A 16,731-nucleotide genomic window follows, 5' to 3' on the forward strand; every position below is an offset into this window, starting at 1 on the left:
GCATTTACTGCTGTTTATTAACATTATTCTGTATTCGTTTTTTCCTGTGGAATAGATGTCATGCGAGTATTTAAGCCGGGACTCCACATTACCGGAATCCGCGACGTAATCGTAAAACTGAAAGCCAAATTGACGAAACTTTCAGTTTTGTAAAGTCCAGTTGGACAGAAACAAGACCGAAAGCGGAGTTAAAACTTATTTAACTTTTCCGTTTTTGTTCGGCGCTTCTGTCGTAATGCAACCAATAAAAACGCGAGGATTTGTGACGCGTAGTCGCGCGTTGTTTGATTGTCGTAATGGCGGAAAGTGTAGCGAAAACGACGAGGAAACAAATAGATTTGGAATTCTTCATCGAAGAAGTTAGAAAATAGACATGTCTGTACGACAAAAAATGTAAATAATTCAAAGATTATTAATATTTCATTGTTAATAAATGCGGAGAAAGCGTGGCAAAATCCGTAGCATCGTCCGTGTTTGACTCTACGACAATTACAGAACTGATCAACAGATGGCGCATTTCTAGTGGTGTCGACTTAAAACGAAAACGCTATATGTTTCAGTTGTGTTTCTGAGTTTCTGTTTTCAGGTAATGTGCTTCCAACGACATATAAATGTCGTCAGTGTCGTTTTCGCACTTGTTTCGCTGGCTGTTTTCAGTGTTTTTATCAAACATTAAGATGGATATTAATCGCCAAGGTATGTATTTTAATATGTATATTTTATTAATAATAGTCAATGGTAAACTTTTATAGGAAGTACAGTAATGGCAAACCCAAGAGATTTTTTACTTTATCTTAAATAAGTAGAACTTTACAACTTTTGCATTTTTTTCTACGTCTTTGCACATTTTAAAAGTTTTCGAAAGTTTCCTAATTATGTCTAACAGATATTTGGAAACGTGCGGATTTTTGCGGATAACAGATATGTTTGCGGAAACGTGCGGATTTTGATGTAGACTGTAACAATTGACCGGTAGTTAGCGGGAGAGAACTTTTGAAAAACTAAGAGAAAAAGATCAAACGATTACAAAATATTGTCCAAGGAAAGTTTAATTTAACCAATTTAATCGAGTGATGGAAAACGAGTTTTTTCTTTTTCCGAGTCAAAGTTGGAAGAGACGTAATCGATAATTATGGTCAATGATGTCAACTTGGCACAATTTCGAAAACGACCGCGAGCAAAAATGAGAAAACTCCAATGATATTACTTATGCCGCCGAGGTAAAACTTAGATTATCTGGAAAAATCATATAACACAATACATGTTCTGGCTTTAACTCCTTCATTTTTTCTACAAGATAAATGTAATTTGAAATATTACCGACGTTTACCAGTGGAAGACAAAGTCCGTACAAACAAAGCATTTTTATTTTACTGGCCTACGTACTTAAGTCCCGCTAGAATCGTCTGTCGACCGGAAAACCCGTAAAATCCCTACGCATTACCGGAGTCCGCGGGTTTTGGGCGATTTCGCGCTCGTCCTTCGGGAGGCATCCGTCGTCGGCGACCTCTGGCGGTCGTCTTCCGCCTCGGCCGATTTCTCCGGTGGCGTTGGCACGGTTACCGCCGTCCCGCGTGGCCACCGCCGATCCGAGTGCTCCGCCCTACCGAAAGCCGGATCCGTTCTCGGGTGAGTATGCGTCTCGGCCGTTAATAAACTCCGTTCCGCGGTTTTCGTCCGAGAAAAACAAAGGCCCCGTCGCCCGCAATTACCGGACCGGACAGAAACGCGCTTCCGCCGCGGGACGGGCGGCGGCCGCCGAGACGACAAAAAACGGCGCGCCTTCCGCGCCCGGCAAAAGTCTGTTACGGACATTTGCCGGCGGCGGTCGGCTACTGAAGGAAAAGCGAGGAATAACGTCTGTCTCGCTTTTCCTTTGCTAGGCGAGCCGGCGGTTGCAGTTTTCTTCCCGTCCACCTGCGCGTTTTAAAGACCCGGCCAAACGTTATCTTTCGACCTTCCGTGCCGAATAAATCGATCCGTTTTAAATTTGCGGTCGTTCGCATTAAATCGCAATTCCCGTTTTTACTGTATCGGCGTAGAAAATTTCTCACGTGTTACCAACAACTGCAGCTCTTCCTATAGGAAACTGTCTTGCTGCCCAATTTTCTTACCGCCTTACGTATCTTGTTTCGGGGGTCCGGGCACGGGGGAGGTAAACCTCTAAAAACGTTGCGTAATTTACGGACGCTCCCTCCTTTGCCTTCTCTTTACTCTTTCCGCACCCCCGGGCGCGGGGAATGGGTTTTAAAAATCTGCCGGTTTTTTCTTTGTATGGGTCCTTCGAGTCTCTCGCATTCAAAAATGAAAATGGAATCGAAAAAAATAATGTTTCCTTATTTAATAAATTTGCACTTTATTATTTGTATCGATAAATGTAATATTTTGAAAAACGTATTTATAATGTACTCGATAACTGTGCGTTGTGTGTCGTTTTCCACGCCTTGCCGGTTTGCGTACTTTAAATGTTTTGCCTGCGTCGGTATTTCTCGGTTCGTGCCGGGGCTCGGGTTGCGAAAGACTCGGTTTTTCCGGGGTCGCTCGGGCGTGCCCTGCCGCGCTTTTCTGTCGTTTTGGACTCGTTTTCTTCCATTTTTACTTTATATCTTGCGGTCTCTTTGGTGGTCTCGTCCGGTGCCGACGTCCTCGTCCGACTCTTTTGCTGAAGAATGCTTTTTGTTTCGTTATTTGGGTCGTCGGGCGAGCGAAACGCCCGACGACCCAAATAACGATATGTTCTATGTCTGTCGAATGGGAAAACTCTCTAAGTGGCAGTTTTCTGAGGTGTATAGACGTACCGTATTTTCCGACCGTTTCGTCTACTTTATCTACTCCCTTTTAAATTATTATGTTATGTAATTATTTGTGGAAGCTTGCGCTTGCCGGAATCGTTATAGAGATTGTTCCAGAAATGCATTGTGGATGGCAGTGGCACCCGTTTGTTTTTCCCCAGAAAAACAAACGGGTGCCACTCCCCACCTTGTAAACTCTGTAAACACCTTGTAAACACTTGCATAATATTTTCTTCATAAACAATTTCTTGCATAATATTTTTGGTACATCAAGAAGGGACTAAATCCAGAATAATTAAAAATGCATCTGTTGTTACGAATCACAAGAGTCATTGAATAATTATAATGTTGAAATACCAGAAAGATCAATACATCTGTGCAAGAAGCTGTGAGTAACCGATCATTATTTGATGGTGAAAAATTTCAAAGTGCTTTTGCAAACCCACAAAAAGTCGGTGTCACGCTAATAGATGCGCAAGCTTTGTGTTAATATATGTTCCTTCTAGTTTATAGATTATTTTTGTATTTGGCAGAGGAAGAAGAATGCATCGACAACATTAGTGATATGAATAAAATTACTTGTGTTTATACTGCTTTTTGTGAGCATTGTTGGTCTCTATTGTTAGTGAAAAATTGAAAATTGGGAGAATAATGCAAATAAAATGCAAAAAGCCATGTGGTATTTTGTCAGATTTTCTGTCAATAGTTATCCTCTGTTGTCTTGTAGTTTTTATTTTTGTGTAATGGAAGTACTTTTTTTCGGGCCCAGTGGATACTGAGAAGGTTACTTTGAGTCTGTCTTAGGTTCAGCTGGGCGCACTATGAGAGGCAGTGTGGTATAATTAATTGTGGAAACATTGTTTTAAAATTGTTTTATAACCCACAAAACATTTCACTAAGTGCTTTACTATTCATTAACATGTCCAACTAAAAATTGTTACTCACCCGAGGTTTTGCTAAAGTTTGATATTCTTATTAGATCTGATGAGTTTTCCTTTAGAATGGCAACTCTCTTAGGAAGTGTTCTGGCCACTTGTCAAAAAACTGCCAGATTTTGCCTTGTCTGGTGTGATGGTGGTCATAATGCAGCAAAAGGAAGACTGATTTGTGGATTGGGCCATACTGTCCTTTTTGTAAATAAAACATACGGAATGTGTTCCTTTCTTGTCGATGGAGAGAGGCCAGGTCCCTCCGGAATCTCTCGGAGAACTGTACTTCTCCCACGGTATGACCTTCCACATGTTGTGTCTGTTGATTGTCTTTCCATGGATGACAGCATGGCAGTGTTCAGTGGAGGTTGCATAGAACTCAGAAACGTTGACCAATCAACCGTGTGGCCTCTCTGTCACCTAGGTGACAAATGCAGTGTGCATTGGCAACTCTTGTGTATGCCTGCTGCCCAAAGTTGGTGCCAAATGAAATGAGAGACAGAGAGATGTTAAATTTGTTAGAAATAAAAGATGGAGGAACAGAGTTGAAGAAGAGCCCGCTTCAAAAATTATTATAAAATGTGTAGTCATTATATTTACATTTAAAAGAAATTTTGATGCTTTAATTTTGAGGGCAAATATAGTAGACTTCTGGTCCATCTCTTCATTGTCCAGCACATTCCTTGAGTGATTACCTGCACACTTCCATTTCCACAAAAATGTTAATTAACTCTTATAATACTCTGGCACTCTGGTATTTGCTGTTCTGTTTTTTTTTGATGCTCACATGTAATCCAGTATCGGCTTGAGATAGATAGTTTTTTCCTAATGATAAACTTTGATTTCCAGAAAAAGTGATTTCATTTCTTAATGCAGTAGTTGACAATAACGTGTCCGCATTTACTGAATTTCCTCATATTTCGTCATTTAAATTTTGTAGGAATGCTATTGGTCAGTATAGATGTAATTATAAGTCATCAAAATATAAAAATTGTATTACAGTTAATTGGAGAAATATTTATGAAAAAGTTATGAATCAATTACTATTAATTATTTTTTTATAATGAATGAGTTTACAAGAGAGAGAAGACTCTTTTTTCTTTTTCTTCATTTGGTTTTAAGGCATGTTTGAAACTGTAAGAGTACTGTTTTTTTTTTAATCAAATTTATGGTGCAAGTGAGGACCATTAAACACATTGTTAAATTCTAATCATACATTTCAAATAAAATCATATTTTATTTTCAATAATAATACTAATTTTATCTGTTTCAAAAAAGAGTCATTTTTATAAGATATAAGAACTCAGTTTTATTGATTTATTTTTCAAATTTTCTTAGAATCCTTAGATGTAATTAATAGAAATACTATAATTCCACACAAATGTGAGAAAATTTGCTTTGTGGATTAATTTACCTGTTTTTGCATTTTTTGAAATATATTTCCTGCTTCGATCACATGAGCATACCTTGCATACCTGTAAGAGAATAAATATTATATGCACAAGCTTCTTTTTCGTTTTATGAAATGTGGTTCTGTTGTGTTGATATAAATTAAGATGTAAATTTACTGATACAGTAACTATTTGGTGATGTCTCTGTGGTATTTGTGGAATATACGAGGGCTATTTTTTAAATAAGGTCTATTTGTGAATCGGAGTGAGAATGATGCGCAATTGCAGCAGTGTGTGCGAGCATCTGCTTTCGACACGCTTTGCGCGTGTTTAGATGCCATTTGCAGCCGTATCGTCTGTCCGTGTGCCGAACTGTAGAAGTTTATAATGTTCAAGAAAATTGAGTCTCCTGCCGACTGTAAGATACAATCTGTTATTCAATTTCGGCACGAAAGATCGTGGTAACTGTCTTTTGGGACAGGAAAGGGACTTTGTTAGTGGATTTTATGCCAAGAGGCACAAAACTCAATTTTGATGCTTATTGTGTGACCTTAGAAAACTTTGCTGTGCCATACAAGACAACCGGCGTGGCCTAATGTCTTCCGATAGCAGGCGGCAGATTTCTTTGAAGTTGGAATTTTAATAATTTTTGAGTGGTATGACGAATGTTTGAACAAAAATGGAAATTATGTAAAAAAGTAGTTAAAAGTATGTAGAATATGGGAAAAAATATATTTTAATTTTTCTTCTTATTAAAAAACTGACCTTATTTAAAAAATAGCTCTCGTAGTATCATTTTGCCACATCTATAAGACTGTGTTCTGTATTTGCATGGAAATTCAATCTTTATTTTCCAGTAAAAGTTTTAGAAGGACAGGAACTATTTGACAGGAAGTTCAAAATTGTTTTCTTATTAATATGACTAACGGTGTTTAACACAACTTGATGAAAATTAAATTTGAAAACTCAGATGCCAGAAAACACTGTTGAGAAATTGCTAAAGAAGTTAGATCTTGCATTGCTGTGAGAAATGATTTTAAAGCTGATGAAAACTATGGAATAATAAGATCTGACAGACCAGAGAATTTATTTTTGAAAGATTGGACAAATCTTTAATTAACTGTGACTAATAACTACTAATGACTGCAAGCTGAGGAGAGAAGTGACCAGAATTGCTTTTTCTTTGGCTTTGTGGTGTTCTATTTGGAGAATTTCGAAATCAACAAATTTGGTGTTCTCCCAGAAAATTGAAAATGGCCTCGGCTCATGGAAGCTCTGATCTGCTAGAAAAACGTGGACCAAGGATACGGTCCCAAAAAATAGATTTAATTTGAATAGCTTTTTTGACCAAAAAACAGAATATAAGTGAACATGCATTTTTGCTTGTTGAAATGTTTTTTGCGATAAATATGATTTTATGAAAATCTTAATTTTGATTGTATCATTGATAAAAATTTGAATATGATACATCAAAAGAATGGAGTTTAGATGGACCAGATAGATCAGCATTTCATTGATATGATTTAAGAAAAGGAGAAAGTTCAGTTTTGGATGTGGACATTATATCTGTCATGACTCTGGGTACTTTGGTTTTAGATAGAGAAAGATTTGGCCAGTGTCAAAGGACATCTAGAATCTAAAAAATATCAAGAATGATTGCACGACAATTCGATAGCTTTTGCCCCATTATGTATCTCACTGGAAATTTCAGCAAGATAATGCTCCTATACAGACATCAAAATACTTTTCAAACAGCTAAAATTGATTTTATTAAAATCCATTAAGGAATGGTTAGAAAAAAAATTGAAATACAGTAATTCTTGACAAACCAGAAGTTCACATATAAATCTTAATTGAAAATTTATGAGGGATAATGTTCAAGAAATTAACAAAAAATATTTAACGTTAGAGAGCTTAAATTAGCAATAATGATTGATTGGAAAAAATTTATAAATGACCGATAAAAAAATATTTGTTCATTTAGTGTCTCACACACCATACAAACTTGTTGAGGGAAAAGATTATTTCATTGATTTCTAACATGAATTAAATATGCAAAGAACTGATATAATGTTATACTTTTTGATTCCACTAAAATTGGATTATTGTTAAAAGTAACTGCTTGATTGTTAAATTTCCATCACACTGAGTAAAATGCCAAGTATGCAAATCAAAGTCTTGATAATTCCAATGAATAATTTATGTTAAGTTATGTACTTGAATCACCACAACTTTGATGTGTTCTTGGTCATGGTTATTGATCCAGTTACACGAAGAAGTATATTTTGGATAAAATGTCTTTTGTTATTCCTTACTAGTACTCTTAATTGGGAATGCTTAGATAATACATTTTACTAATTAAGATCAATTCTTTTTTCTAATCTATAGTTTTGAAATGCATATCATTACAAATACTCTATAAACAACAGTAAATTTATGTTTAATTGCATATGAAATTCACTGTACATTTTGATGTGTTTGCTTTTTATATTTTATATTATTACGTAAAAAATTTAATATTCTGATGTTCACAAAGAAATTATGAATTGGTATTTTTTTTGTAGAAGTAGATTGTCGCTCGTCATTATTTATGTTAGAAGTAAATTTAAAGGATTTTAATTTCAGGTATCAGATTGCTGATTTTGGCCAACCGATGTGCTGATTACGTGACTTCACAAATTTGAGAAATGTCCAAATTAACATCCGATTATCTCGATCGAAATTCGGTGGTTCAGAATCTACAGAATATGTCGTCTTTAAACGACGACTTTGATAATTGTGATAATTTGCATCCGGATAAAACCGACGATGACGAGCCGTCCCTCGTTCAAGATACTAGCGGTCAGTATAAGGCTATGCCTGCAAATACAATGTGGAGTTCACAGATACCTCCCGGTAAGTTAAAGTAATATTAAAATAAAATTATATGTTATCATCAGATTTTGCATTTTTAGGCAGTAAAAAATTCAACTTAGGATAGGCAGCAAAACTATTAAATAGGCACTAGAAACTAGTCTTTTACTGTAAAATAATGAGTGACTAGGAGTAATTAATGCATAATTAGGGGTGTTACAAAATAAAACTATGAATATTCAAAAGATCGTAAGTGTATTTTTCATAATTTCGAGCATAGTACATTTCAATTACTTTTTCTGTTAGCAATATTGTAAATCTTTGTCTTTTCTGTGATGACTCCATTTTGTATGTGAAGAATGATTTTTTCTGGATATGTTACAGCAGGGGTGTACAACCTTTTTGTTTCTCTGGGCCACATTGGAAGAAATCATGGAGTTTTGGGCCCAAGTATATTTTGGCCCAATCCTTAAATATACAAGTATATTTAAGGATTAACATGTTTAGATTATAGTAATAAGTATTAAAACTTTATTACGAATAAGGATATTTTAAAAAATTACTTCTACAGACACTTTCAATTTTTACTTAGAAATAAATAAATTCATTTATTATAAAGGAGGCAAACAAAAATTTATTTGAAAAACACAAATATTTGCTTTATTTGGGTCTCTAATTAATAAAAAATGACAAAACACCATTTTAAAGTGCATTCTTATTCAACTAATATACAGTAGATCAATTGGGGACTGGGGTTGGTCGGATAACTGAAAAAACGGATAACCGAAAAATATGAAAAAATACATTATTAGTATAGTATATTAATATATTGCTATTAACTTACTTTGCGTTGAATTTTCATTGACGTTAAGCCTAACAAAAATTTTTTTAAAATAATAATCGTCGTTATTGTATCATTAAAAATTAGAAAATTAAGCCTCATTTAAATACTGGTCTCCCTTCTATGGTCAAGCCAGTGTTGCCAGCTAAAACACGTAAAAGTACTATTAAAGTACCAAGACATAGCCAAATATTGTAGCACCACATCACTAGCAGACATTTGAATTTGCCGACTAGAGCGGTCGGTTAACCGATGTGACGGTTAATCGGGGGTCGGATAATCGATGCTTTACTGTATTTATAAATAATATGTAGCCCAAAAAGTAGCCAATGCGTAAATGATATTTTTTACGCCAAACTAATAAAAGAGTAGCCAAATTTGATGCAAAGTAGCCAAATCTTGCAACACTGGAAGGAGTACTAAATAAAGCTGGAGTTGAGACTCAAAATATTATAGACCCAAAGTGAGGAAAGGAGAGGAAGGACACAAGATAAAGAAGTGAGGAAAGTTGGAAAATTAATGGTCAATATTTGCATAACAGAAGGTATATTTAACCTTTCTCACTACTATTTATCTTTTGGCCTTTCTCTCCTTGTCCCGAATTTGAGTCTATACTCCTTTGAGTCACAACTTCAGCTTTATTTAATATACCTTCTTCATTCACACATTTCCAAGTATTTGAAAATATTTCCTTTCCACTCAAAAGTAAAATATGTATAAAGGTTTACAGCTTTGTGAAACATCTTTTTTGAATTTGTGTCATTTAAATAAATAAATAAAATAAAAATTTGTCGGTTTTGTTTACACTTTTATTGGGCTGCATTGGAACTTGCCTTGGGCCGCAAGTTGGACATCCCTGTGTTACAGATTGGTGATAGTGTTGACACCTATTCAAAATTGCTGACCTGGACATTTTAAAATTAGGATGTTATACTTAGAAATAAAAAAATTAGGTTTTATGGGGAAGTACTCAATCTTTAGAGTATTCCTCTTGCAAGAACAAACAAAATTAAACTTCAGAGAGATAAATCATGCACTCTATTACTCCAATGCAAGGAACTTAAGGTATATTTTAGTCCATAAAAGAAATAACAATAATAAAAAAAAAACCAAACTTGCGACTCGTTCATCTATTCTCTTATTTTCTCCTAAAAGCCCGCCTCTTCTTTTAGAATGCGCGATCTCCTCTTCGATCTGGGTTCTTCAGTCTTCATCGAGCATCTGCATCCAAAGGAGCTGGTTGCACAACAGAACACATGGTCTTCAGACCACAGTTTTTTTTATTGTGAGTAGGAAATAAATATTTCTTTTATTAGAAGGTAAACACGTACACGATATAATATTAAAGTAATACAATAACAACGTGGCATGTCCAAAAATAATTAATAACAGTCCGATGTCGATATTAATTGCAAAAATAATACATAAAAGTAAGAATAATAAATAATAACACATACCAATATTAATAATAATAATTAACAAAAGATACATTGTATCTGATACAATATATAATATAAATGTAGAAATTTGAAAATTAACACGAGTAATGGATACATATATTAATCAACTATATAGAAATAATTGAGAAAAATTACATAAAAATAAATATAACGTTGTTTTTTATTTACCATCTTAAAAGCGTAATTTTGGTTTCTCCTAACTGCTGCTAAAATTTTATTATTATTTCTTTATAAAAATTTTTACATTTAATTTTTGTTACTGCAAATTAATATTTCAGCTTTAACATTTTCTGATGTTAATCTGTTTATTTTATCCCACTATAAGTTATCCATTGAAGAGAAACATCTTATAATGTATTTATTAGAAGTTGGAATGCTAAATATAAATTCAATTGTCCTCTGAATGTTTGGAACATTTTTTTTTTTAATATAAATGTTCATAACTGTGAATTACAGTAGAGCGTCATTTATTCAAATCAATTGGGGACTCAGGTTGTTTGTATAACTTATTTTTCAGATAACCGATTACATACGAAAAAATATATTAACCTATCCCATGTTGAAATTTTTCTCCGTTGCGTGTCATTTTGTGTTGAATTTTTGTCGATGTTAAGCCTAACGTAAACTTTTTTAAATAATAATCGTGGCTATTGTATCGTTAAAAATTATTTCTTTATTTTTTACAAACAAAATAAATATATTGAAAAATATAAAAACCAAAAAAAATATACTTTAGAAGTTGATCTAGTATCAAAAATGTTCGATTCGGCACGACACACAGTCCTCAGAAAAACACCACGCAAAAGTGCCAGTGCTGCCAGCTAAAACACACGCACACCAAGAAAAAAAATATTGGAGTAGCCCAAGATATAGCCAAAAATTGCAGCACCACAGCACTAGCGAAAATTTAAATTTGCCGATCGGAATGCTTTTGGTTAACCGACATTTTGGATAACCGGCTTTCGGATAAATAACGCTCTACTGTATTTTTTTCTGCTTTTAACTTGTTCTCCAAATTTCCTACTCTTTCCTTTATTGTGCAAAGTTCATTAAAAACATTGTCGCCTTTTACTTTGAAGTCAATTTTGTTTATATATTTACCAAGTTCACAGCAGTCTTGTATAGTTAAAAAATTTATTTTAAAAAATAATGTTCTAACTGAAATAAAAATTGCATTTTTGAAACCATAGCAGCCGTTTAAATACTTCAATGCTCGTGAGTACACCTTATCAGCTTCTTGTTTGAATAGCGATTTCTTATTTGCTGGAAAATCCCAAATAGTCTGATTAACTATAAAACTGTAAAAGCACTGTTCTTTACTTTGCACTATATCATTTCTAAGATCTGTAAAAACTGTGTGTAATTCGGTGATGTCAATGTTTTCTCTTTCAAGAATTAATATATATTTTTGGAAAATATGTAAAAAGGAATGTATGAAATATAACATCATTTCTGGTAAGGATTTTCCATCGTTAATACTATTTTCACGATCTTGCACAAATGTCCAGATTGTAGGATTACGTTCTTCTTCTGATTTATAAAATAAAGGATAATAGCAAGCCAATTTCAGTAACCTATCAATAGCTTTATATAAGCTCACCCTTTTAGTAGAAATATGCTTCAATGTTTCATAATATGACTGATCCAGGAAATTGAAACAATTTCTTGATTCTTTGATGATGCAGATACTTGATGAAAATTTGCTGCAGACTTTTAATATTAAACTTTCCACATCATGTTTCACTGTTTTTAATGCATATTTAGTGGTATTATTGAGAATATGACAATTACAATTAGCTTTTATTAAATTATTGTTAATTGTTTTTAATTTTGCAACACCAAAAATTTTTTCAGAAGTTTCACCCCATGATTGTTTGATATCGATAACAGCATGCACAATAGGTTGTCGTGTTAATCAAATTAAAATAACAAATGGCAATTGGAAATAACTTTTTCATAACTTTATTAGAAACATCTGTGGAAGCATTAAATGGTAAATGCTTTGCAACAGATATAATTAATTCAAGGGCATAGGGAGCTAATGTGTTTTGCACAATAGATTCAATTTTTGTACGTCCAAGTCTTATATTTTTTAGAAACCATCGAGTCAGGAAATATGGAATTGCTAACTTTACTTCCATATTCTATGGATAAATAACTGTGATGTGACTTTACACTATGATAAACTTGTGTGAATTATGCTGCTGTTACCTGATCATTAAATTTAGAACTTTTTGGTTGAAAAAATTTGGCCAGATTGTAGTTATGAGCAAGTAAAGATACTCTTTGCTTATGAGTATTTGCTTCCATGTGATATTTCATAGGTTTCACACCATCCCACTTTACATTAAATGTAAATAGTATTGCAAACACCACACCTAGCCATTTCATCAGATTCTTGAACAGGTTGTAACCATTTTTGAAATTTATTTTGTATCAGCCAATCTTTATTAAATTACAAGTTTGCTTCTTCTTTTTTGGGTTCTCAGTTTCTTGAGTTGTCATATTAAATAATTTAATAATTAAAATAGAAATTATAAACTGTAAAGTACTATATTATTTTTCCACCGATTATCGACACGACTGTGTGCCGGAAATAGCAGTTCCCTAACGAGTACTTTACGCGGATTTGCGTTAGTGTGCCAGGCCTGGACTTTGTCATTATTTAATTTGGTGCACGCTTAAAGTTATTCAAAAACAATCTAATATTTAATAAAAATTCTAGTAATAACTATATACAAAATTTTGTAAAAAATCAAATAACAATTTATCCAACGTAAATCAATAAGAATCAACCCGACAAAACTCAAATCAATCTATTTTCTAACTTAACTCTATTCCCCTTTGGAATTTGACAAAAAATTCAAAGACTTAACTTAGATACAATAATTCTTATGAATTAAAGGTCCTAATCGTCATCTCAATATACTAGGAACTTTTTTCCTCAACTCTCAAGACTTTCTCTAATCTTCGATCCACAAATCGGATAACTTCAAAATTGCCTTGGAACTACTTTATCCTATCGGACACCTCTCTCTCGTTTGCTGCTACGAAGCTCACCACACTCGTTGCTAACAGAAGCTCACCTTAGTCATCTTCATTTAAGGTTCGGTCTTTATGCTGTGAGGTGATGTCACAATTCTGAGTGAGATCACTCCCCTCATTTACATACTTATTTGCTAACAATAAAAACTTTGTTTGTCTGTTAGCCTATTTTTCGACAATACTCGCTAACCTTTTACATTATTCTTTTTGACAATTTTTGGGATGTTTTTATTCTTTAAGGTTTAGCAAGTTTCTAAGTTGTGCTTGTGGGGTCCACTCCCTCCCCTTTTCTCGGTGCGGACTTACTTTTTTCCGTTCGGGAACGCAAGTGTGCGTGAGTTTTTTCCTACGGCGCTTTTCTTTCGGTGAGTTGTTTCTCATCTGTTTTTAAGTTTCTAAGGTGAATGGTGAGGAAACCTTCATTCTAACAAAACATAAGCCCCAAACAAAAATATAATAAAAAGCAAAAATAAAAGTAAATAAAAATAATGCTCGGACTTTGTTCTTTACAAAACTTGTAAATTGAAACTGTCACATTTGCTTTACAATAGGTTTGTTCCAACACAAGTTCCTGACTGGTTGAATTTGAAATCATATGAGGCATGCACAATGTCATTTTACAGGCAAGAACTGAACAATGTGCATGCCAGTTTTAAATCAGTTAGGGACTTTGTGTTGGAATATTTGCCAGAGATATTTTCAAGTTAGAATTTTAAAAGTACATTTTCTGTCACATTTAGCCTGAGGATAAGTTTGGATGGGGGGGTGAAGCTTTGGTCTTTAACCATTAAAATAAAATACTTGCAAATATTTTTATAAATTTATTTTGTTTCATCATAATTTCACAATTTCTATGAAAACCAGACAAAGTAATAATTAACCCGGACCATGAATTTAAAAACCGGCTTGGTGGCAATTAGCGTTGCCACCAAGCCGGTTTTTTACTATTTTGAAATCCATTCTCTCACATAGCCAGACACTCGTTAAAAGTGCAAAACAAGTGTAGATTTTTTTTGCAATATCTCTGAAACTTAACCAGTATTTTTTTTCTTTTCCAAGCACATTATTTTGATTTCCACTTCCATATTAGTGAGATTCTGTTCATTGTAGAAAAGATATTTCGCTTTAATTTGCAGATGACTGCAGACAGAAAACAAACATTGCATTGAATATATACAAGGTCTCTCACTGTTTCACATATTCTGTGTAAGGCATGTACTAAACAATTAACATGTATTAAATTAGGGTAGAAAGCTTCAAGCAAAGGAAATTACCCAACTTCACTGCCTGTAACTGGCATTCTTCTTCTCGAATACAGAGAACTTTGTAAACGTTTTCGAACCTAATGTGGTTCTTCTTCAGGCGCTATGGAATTCTCTATATGAATTTGAATTTCCAGAATTAACCGTTGTTTTGGAAAATTTTTTTGGAACGTTGTCACATGTGACTGATGGCGTCATTGTAGACTTGTGCATTATCCGTATGTTGTTACTTTAGATTTTTATTGAGGAAGGCTTCCCATGCTGTTGATATCTTCATTTCTTGTTTGGAGTTAATGCAGTGCTTATTCCTGAAGGTGTTAAGGCAAATGTATATGGCCTCTAGCCATCTGAGGTGTTCTGTGCGGAACGTGGTGTGAACAATTCTGGCTAGAGGGAATAGCGGCTCTATTTCTGGGTCGGAGGAGTATACCACTAAGGCGGTGTTGTTTCTGTGATGTAAGATGTCCGTTTTGTGTTCTTTAATTCTAGTTACTAAGTTGCGTTTAGTGGACCCGATGTAGATTACTTTGCTGTTGTGTCTATGATCGATGATGGGCACAGAATATACTCCCGGAAGTCTGTTGCTGTCTGGAGCGTCTTTTCCGTTCCTAAGCCAATATTGTGGCGCACCTCCTAAATGCCAAGCGGACATTCTTTTTCATGGCTATCTGGTTGTATATGGCCTTAAGTTCAGGGTTGTACGTGATTGGTATGTACTTAACCAGGGAATCATTGGAATGAGAGTTGTTGTTGGATTGTTGTTGGAGTACCTTGTTTATCTTGCATAAGATGTTGTGATAGCCATGTTGTTTAGCTATGTGCTCTATGTGCTGCATTTCAGAATTGAAAGCTGATTGTGATGAGAAATGTGAATATGCTGTTTTGATTAGTGTGTTGAATGCTGCCATCTTATACTGTGGTGGGTCACATGATGTTGCAGGTATATACAAAGGTTGAGCGGTTGGTTTATGATATACTTCTGTATTGATGGATGATCCCTCTATTTTGATGTTAATGTCTAAGAAGTGCGCTTGGGTAGGGTCAGCTTGATCTATTTCCACCGTTAATCTATAGGGATTATTATTGATGGAGTCGATTAGTGTCGAGATATTTGGGATCTTCTTCCATAGAATAAGGATATCATCGTTGTATCTTTTGTATAGAAGAATGTGTGGGAGTTGAGATGGTAAGAATTCCGATTCGAGTTTCCTCACCACAATCTCGCAGAGGTCTCCTGCGACTGGGCTTCCCATTGGTACACCACGGTGTTGTTTGTAAGTGACTCCGTTGAATCTGAAGAAAGAGTTGTGGCAGAGCAGGTGTGACATTTCTAGGAACGCAGATCTGTGTTCTATTTTTAGATTCGGTTTTTTATTTAAATATCTACGTTCCATTTTTCGAAGTGTTTTGTCGGAATTTTTTCTCTACCTGAAGAAGAGCTAGTTGGAAAGCTCAAATGTTTGTGGAAAGAAGATTTTTTCATGCAAATTACACCGGTAACAGGTTCAGTATTCAGTAATGCAAAGCCTGATAAGTATATAGAAACATTATCAAACGATCTCCTTGTTATACAGTAGAGCATCGATTATCTGAATCAATTGGAGACTGGGGTTGTTTGAAAAATTGATTTTTTGGATAATCAATTATGTTCGAAAAAATACATTATTAATATAGTATATTAGTATATCCCATTAATAGTATATTAATATATACCATTTTGATGATATGAAACCGTGCTTTACAATTTGTTTATTCTTCTAACACAATAAAGTGCTATAAATTAAGACACTTGGTGGATTTTCTCATCTTTATTTAGTTGATACGTGTGAACATTTTACACGTTTCGGGCTCTTAAGCCCCTCTTCAGCCAACTAAAACATTAAAAAAGAATATAACATACATATAAAAAACACAAGTTTTGTAGAATTCATAAAAATCTAAAACATACCATGTATATAAGTCTTATAGACTGGAGTAACAGCTTACTTCCGTTTCAGTAACAGTTACTCTCGATATTTTCCAGTAACGTCAGCTTATTCATAACCAACTATAATATTAGGGAAGTATATGACACATATATACAAAAGTATACATAAGAATCTATAAAACTATCTTCCATTAAGGCATACCTTGATTAAGGTTGTTATTAAAACTGTAT

The 16,731-nt window shown here is 34.2% G+C and overlaps 1 protein-coding gene across 1 annotated transcript in view; it reads left to right on the top strand.

Annotated features, from left to right (window-relative positions):
* Positions 1-1,476: 1,476 nt before the first annotated feature.
* The window catches only part of LOC111640192 (arfaptin-2-like), a 36,739-nt gene continuing 21,484 nt past the window's right edge, over positions 1,477-16,731 (top strand). The window contains exons 1-2 of the mRNA XM_023386194.1: positions 1,477-1,629; positions 7,738-8,007. Of these exons, the coding sequence (XP_023241962.1) occupies positions 7,800-8,007 (208 nt within the window). The 5' untranslated portion in view covers positions 1,477-1,629; positions 7,738-7,799. The remainder of the gene's footprint in view (positions 1,630-7,737; positions 8,008-16,731) is intronic.

This window comes from Centruroides sculpturatus, unplaced genomic scaffold (assembly GCF_000671375.1).
Source record: "Centruroides sculpturatus isolate CEXI.00-Female unplaced genomic scaffold, Cexi_2.0 scaffold1209, whole genome shotgun sequence".
Lineage (NCBI taxonomy): Eukaryota > Metazoa > Arthropoda > Arachnida > Scorpiones > Buthidae > Centruroides > Centruroides sculpturatus.